Consider the following 7,169-nt stretch of genomic DNA (forward strand, 5'->3'; position numbering starts at 1 on the left):
ATTCAGGGTACAGCTTGGCAGCTGCTGGCTGGTATTTGGGCATCTGTACTGCTTTAGAAAGACAAGGAACTCTTAAGGCATTGAACACCTTTTGATTTAATATCTGAAGTGTACTCAGCTAATGAACACCTCAGGTTCCATTGGGCTTTAAACCAGAAAAACTTCATTTTTACTGCTTTATAGAAAAAAAAGGAGCAAAATGCATAATAAGGGGGAGATTTAAAAACCATTAGCATAGCAAACAAGTGTCATAGCACATTATGGCCACTAGATGGCGCCAGGGAGCATAGGAAATTCCAACGCTCCTCGGCTCCACCTAGTGGCCATAATGTGCAGTGACTCTCTTTTGCATAGCTGTTCCCTGTGCGAACGGTTTTAAAAATCGCCCCCCTTAATGTGCATTTCGTTCTCTATATTGTTTGGCAGCTGCAGAACGGCAGTTGACGGGGACGGTGCAGAGAAAACGAATGCGTTCTGACCGCGGCGGAGCCTGTTCGTTACAGAGTGTGCAACGCACCTGAAATCTTTCTGTTCGCCTCTAGGTTTCCCCAGGACCCTGACTCAGGCGGAGGCGCTGGATAAGATCTGCGAGCTGGACTTGGTGATCACCTTGAATATCCCTTTCGAGACGCTGAAAGATCGACTGAACACGCGGTGGGTCCACCTGCCCAGCGGACGAGTCTACAACATGGAGTTCAATCCTCCAACTGTGACCGTAAGGACCTAAAGTAACACTTTGTCTTCTTGTGGTGAACATGGTCAGTAGGGGATTTCTGGAGGAGAGTTCAAAACTAACCTTATAAAATGGTTTGTTTTTTTTACTGAATCGGCATCAATACTAGTATCGGTATCGGTGTCCCTTTTTAATAGACCAAAAGGGGACCAAATGGGAGAAGTTCTTTGTCAGGGTCTCCAGACACTTTCATATTTTCATGTCTTGTCTGCAGTGCCATCTGCAGGTCAGATCTGGTATTGCACCACAAACTCTTTGTACCAGTTGACATGCTATGGGGATTGTAAAATGTATCTACATCCGTCAGTCCTGTTTGTCTGTCCTTGTAAACTTTGCATTGACCCCGGAGCCCCGAACACAGGGAGGAAACATAACTGGATTATTTTATCTGGCTCAGGTTCAACCTAAATAATTCCAGTTGATGACATTCGAATTCCAACCACTAATCCACCTCACTGCTGGTTAAGCTGTGCTTGTATTTCAGCCCCACAATGGTTGTACTGTAACTGAGCAATATTTATATAGTCACTGAAGCAGTGTGAAACGACGTGCGAGTTCGTCTCGGCGTCTGTACAGAAAGTGACGTAGGATTTCATTGGCCCGTTCACTTATGAATGGCTTCACATACAGTATATATTACAGTGTATATAAAGCCATAATCTACTTATCAGTATGTTTGGCATCATGACTCCCTGTATACAGATAACTTAAAGCTGAACTCAGACCCATCTGTGTATGCACAGATAAAATACACAGCGCCGGGGAGGCCAGACAAGATCATTGACCAAATATGGTCGTGACCATATTTGGTCAATGACATCACCGAGGATCTCCGGTGCTGAGTTTACATTACCACAGCACCAGGCATCTGTCGTTTACAATGGATCTGCTTTACCTGCCGAGATACTTTTCTATCCATTCAGAGACGGAAAATCTTAAGGGACCGTAATATACAGGGGTACGGGTACTCCTAGAATGAGATCCTAATAGGTTGGACTTGATGGACTAATGTCTTTATTCAACCTCAAATACTATGTAACTATGTAACTATGACATACCTTATTTTGGAGCCAGTGACGCCATCACTTGGTCCCTGTGTTTCTCTATAAAGGGCAGGCAGATCATGGCTGGTGGGAGGGGCTGGCAGGGGGCTGTGATGTTTTCAGAAAGCTATGCACAGCACCCTGACAGCCCCTCCCACCAGCCATGATCTCAGTACTCCTCTCAAGAGCCCTCAGCCCTGATGGAAGCAGTGGGCTGATCCTTTGGAGGAGTTATGCATAAATCAAAATGCCTTGATGGGTGGATGCCAGCCTGGAGGAGTGGGCTTCCTAGGCAGGTTGTATTTGCATGCAGACCACCCTAGGTCGTGATGCTGAGCCTCCATGATTGCAGGAACTGAAATCCAATGAATAAAAGGGCTGGACCAGGGACTGTCAGGCTGGGAAGAAAAGAGCTAAATGAGGCTGTAAGAAGCTCACAATGGGCATTAGAAGCTGAGTAAGCAATTTCAGACTAGGAGAGGAGCCGGTACAACTGTGCAAGACTGAAGGGAAGGACGGAGGTCAGATATAAGACTGAAGGGGAGGACGGAGGTCTGATAGAAGACTGAAGGGATGGACGGAGGTCAGATAGAAGACTGAAGGGAAGGACGGAGGTCAGATAGAAGACTGAAGGGAAGGACGGAGGTCAGATATAAGACTGAAGGGAAGGACGGAGGTCTGATAGAAGACTGAAGGGAAGGACGGAGGTCAGATAGAAGACTGAAGGGAAGGACGGAGGTCAGATATAAGACTGAAGGGAAGGACGGCGGTCAGATATAATACTGAAGGGAATGACGGATGTCACATACAAGACTGAAGGGGAGGCCGGAGGTCAGATATAATACTGAAGGGAAGGACGGATGTCAGATACAAGACTGAAGGGGAGGCCGGAGGTCAGATAGAAGACTGAAGGGAAGGCCGGAGGTCAGATACAAGACTGGAGGGAAGGACGGAGGTCAGATAGAAGACTGAAGGGGAGGACGGAGGTCAGATATAATACTGCAGCTGGTCACATTAGAAAAAAAGATCAGAAGTCCAATCTGGTTTCCCGGAGCAGCGGTCACGTTGTGTAGAGTCCTGCTGTTGTTTTTCTTCCATAGAGACTGAAGATCAGATGAATCTTAGCACAGCCGCGGAGAGGACAGATAACACGCTCACGGATAGGCAGACCTTTATCTGTGTGATGGAGAGGATTCATCTTCTAGCAGGTGATTGAAGATGGAACAATGTGATGCTGCGACAAAGCATCCCCTGGAACAAAGTGCGCATTCTCCGATACTTTGTTCCTGAATCCCTGACGTAGAAAGTCTGACGGATCTCAGCGTTGGATGTATCAGAGCGATGGGATTCTTATACACATTGTCATCATAATGATTCTCCCCCCATTGTAAGAATTGGCAACATGCACAGACTTTGCAATGAACAAATACAACAAAAGCAATTGAAATAGGTCAACACAACGAATGTTTCAAGTGGTCCCCCCAAATTCAACTGAAAATGTAACTTTTAAGGACTTGTGCAGCCTCAGAATGATTCAGCCCCGTCATGGCGGCATCTATAGTACTTAGTAGAGCTCCTTTTGCTGTTATGACCTGCTGCAAACGAGATGCACAGCCAGGCACCAGCTTCTGGCAGCGTTCCTGAGGAATCTTAGCCCGTTCCTCATAAGCAATGGCCTCCAGTTCACTAATATTCTTGGGTTTGCGTGCTGCAACCTCCTTCTTCAAATCCAACCGGAGATTTTCGATGGGGTCCAAGTCAGGTGACTGTGATGGCCACTGTAGAATTTTCAAGGACTTCTTCTGCAGCCAGGCCTTGGTGGAATTTGAGGTACGCTTGGGGTCATTGCCCTGTTTGGAAGGTCCAATGACGCCCAAGCTTCATCTTCCTCACACACGGCATGATGTTTTCTCCTCGGATTTCCTCATACTTGATCGAATCCATCGTGGATTCTGCATGCTGCAGGTTTCCAGTGCCAGAGGATGCAAAGCAGCCCCAGAGCATCACCGAGCCTACACCATGCTTCACTGTAGGCAGACTGGTCTTTTCAGGGTATGCTTCATTCTTCTTCCTGCAGACATACCGCTGAGCCATAACGCTGAAAAGTTCTAGTTTTGTTCCACGGAACAGAATCCCAAAACCTCTGCGACTTACTTATTTTATTATGAGCATATTGCACACTCTGAGCCTCTCACAATGCGCATTAGAAGCGGTAGCAAGTCAGATAGAGCTCCGCCTCAATTCCTGGCTGGAGGACATTCAGCATCATCTAGTGCTTTTCTCCCCAGCCTGACAGTCATTGGCCCGCCCCTTTCATTCATTGGATTTCAGTACTTTCAATCATGCGAGCGTTACCTAGGGAGGTCAGTATGCAAATAAAACTTGCCTAGGCATTACCGTGCCCCCAGATTGACATCCCACATTAAGGCATTTTGATATTTGCATAACTCTTCCCAAGAGCCAGCCCACTGCTTGCATCAGAGCTGAGGGTTCTTGAGTGAAAAACTGGGGCAGGGTGCTGTGATGTTTTTAGGAAGCTATGTACAGCGCCATGCCGGCCCCTCCCACCAGTTATGATCAGCCTGCATTGCATAGAAAAGCGCTGGGACCCACAGAGTCTAAAATAATAAGGAATGTGATGAAAATGTTATTAGCATGTTGATGATGGGGGAAGGCGAAACCAGGGAAGGCAAAATATAGGCAGATTAAAGACCTTTACATTTAAAAATCAAATTATACCAATGTACCCCTCCATGTATTATGATGAGTAATAATAACATAGGCATGTCAGGTGTAAAATGCTGTGACTGTGAATTACTTACACTTGCAGAGCGTTCCCTTCCTGCTTTGAAAGTGCAAAATGACTTCAGTTTGCCAAAGCAATACACCCTGGGATTGCCTTGTCACCAGCAGAGCATTGCTGGGAAATCTCATCTGTAATCTCACGAGGTATTTTCCTCCGCTGAGATCATGTGCATGGTCACATGTCTAGTCACATGTGCCAGAAATCTAGGAAGTAAAAGGGAAACTAGTAATCTGCCCTTAGTAAACATGGCGACTGCCAGAAGACTGGAGAAGGAAAGAGAAATAAGGAATGCAAAGAATACAAAGCCGGCAATTATCTAGAAGTATGTGTGTGTAGATTGTCATCACTAAACATTTCTAAAGATGTGTTTGTTGTTAGTTTAGAGATATGGGTAAAGATCCGCTTTAAGCTTCAGCTTTAAGTTCAAATCACAAAAACTGTATAACTGATGTCTGCAGATAATGCTCTTGTGCCCGCTCTTACAGATCCTTGGCATGCAAGCGGGGGAGGACCTGAGACTTGTGTCCTAGAAGTCTGATCATTTCATTTTTTTGATATTTAGGGCATTGATGATGTCACCAGAGAGCCATTAGTCCATCAAGAAGCAGATAAACCCGAAGCAGTCGTTACCAGGCTGCGCCAATACAAAGACGTTGCCAAACCGGTTATGGAAAGATATAAGTGCGTTACTATTATTATTAAATTGGCTTTCATTTTGAAATACTGTTTACTTATATTTTATATATTTTATAGTTTATTTTTAGAATTTATTGATGTGTTTTATATTATAGTATTTTATATTTTATTTATATTTTTAGAATTTATTGATGAGTTGATGTTTGCTATGCAAGGGAAGATATACTTCCGTTTGGCAATGAGTTTACCATTTACAAATACTAGACACCCAAAAAAGGACGACACGGCCAAAGACTAAAAAGGCGTTAGATGTATTGACGGAGATAACGGAGATTGGCAGCCGTATCTTTGTTGCAGTGATGGAAATTACTGGGGGTGTGAGAAAGATCTTGGGGATCAATGAGGTCTATAGATTTATGACAACATGGCTTTGGGAAAGACGCTATAGACTTAGTGAATGATTGATGGTATATGTGAGGCCCAGTTCACACCAGGGCGTCACGGGAATGAAAGTTCCCGCACGTTTGCCAGACTTTGTTTCAAGCGTTTGGCGCACATCCCCACTGATCCCTACTGGGTCCCTGGATGTGCGCCAAACGGGGAAAAGTGGTACATGTTGCAAATTCAGGCAACATGCAGTCTGCGAACGTACAGGGAAGAACCGCCCTACCTAGTAATGGCACCATTTGTGTGCATGTATCGTGAATGGCCATTGAAGCGTGCACGTTTGGCACACATTCACGTTACGCCCTGTTGTGAATGGGGCCTGAGAGAGTTCCAGTGCTAGAGATAGTTGAGAGAGAAGAATGATTTGTTAGCGCACTCCTAGGGCGGTGTGTTGTGTTATGGCCGGTGTGCGGCTCCTAAGGTTGTTAGACCGGGGTGTTCTGACTGTATGAAGTAGAACAGAAAAGGAAACAAGGAAAAGAGCGCAACTGACTGGCACAGGGTGTATGGGCGGGACATGATCAGGGACAAAAAATGAATCGAGGTATTGGCACTTACATGTGATGGAAAGAGAGGACACAAGGGTGGTGTATTCTTCTAATGGGGTCGTGGGGTCTTGGCGTTTGGGTTCGAGGATGTCACAGGGGTCTGCGGGCTGTCGCAGTCCTTCTGGGGACTTCTTTGTTTCCTTCCCACATCGGTTTCCTACCGGGAGTCTGCACAAGACGACAGCACACCGACCCCTGTGACACCCTCCAACCCAAGCGGCGAGACCCCACGACCCAATCAGAAGTATACACCACCCTTGTGCCCTCTCTTTCCATCACACGTAAGTGCCAATACCTCGATTCATTTTTGTCCCCGATCATGTCTAATCCATACACCCTGTGCCAGTCAGTTGCGCTCCTTTCCTTTTTTCCTTTCCAGTGCTAGAGAGCAGCACAAGAGAAGTCATGAGTGACAAGTGTTGACTAATCAGAAAGCCCAAAGCTGGCCATACACGTACCGAATTCCATCCATTTCCTGATGGCAATTCCTTCGTTTCCATTCCTTTGGCGGTCTTGACAGCAACAACCAGTTCGACAAAAGTCGACTTTTGCTGTAGGAGCCATGTGGAAAGTTTTTGGCTGACCCATGACTGCAGCCAATCAGGTACTGTACAGGTACTCTGACAGCCGTGGGCACCGGTTGTCAGAATACAAAACCCAGCAAGGAAGATTCCCCCATTCACAGTGTTTAGCGTCATTGGGGGGATCCAGCATCAAAAAAAAAAATGCTTGAATCCCTCATCCACATTAACACAGCGTCAGTGCGGGAATCTCGCTCGCTGGCTCTTGTATTCTGACAGCCAGTGATAAATCGTAATGTGTATGGCCAGCTTACAGCGAGAAGATGAGGAAAACCTGGAATACGACATAAAAGGTGTTCGATGACTGAGCGCGTTATAGGGTAGAAGTAAGATTTGTCTTGTTTCCCAGGGACAATGAGGAGACAGAATTCTGCT

The 7,169-nt window shown here is 46.0% G+C and overlaps 1 protein-coding gene across 2 annotated transcripts in view; it reads left to right on the forward strand.

The window, feature by feature from the left end:
* Positions 1–7,169, forward strand: part of AK4 (adenylate kinase 4) — a 39,868-nt gene that overhangs the window by 28,737 nt on the left and 3,962 nt on the right. For both annotated transcript variants that reach the window (XM_018563083.1, XM_018563084.1), the window contains exons 4-5: positions 543–715; positions 5,145–5,263. In XM_018563083.1, coding sequence (XP_018418585.1) covers positions 543–715; positions 5,145–5,263 — 292 coding nt within the window. The remainder of the gene's footprint in view (positions 1–542; positions 716–5,144; positions 5,264–7,169) is intronic.

The sequence above is a fragment of the Nanorana parkeri genome, unplaced genomic scaffold (genome assembly GCF_000935625.1).
Source record: "Nanorana parkeri isolate BGI_ZX_2015 unplaced genomic scaffold, ASM93562v1 scaffold630, whole genome shotgun sequence".
NCBI classification, from domain to species: domain Eukaryota; kingdom Metazoa; phylum Chordata; class Amphibia; order Anura; family Dicroglossidae; genus Nanorana; species Nanorana parkeri.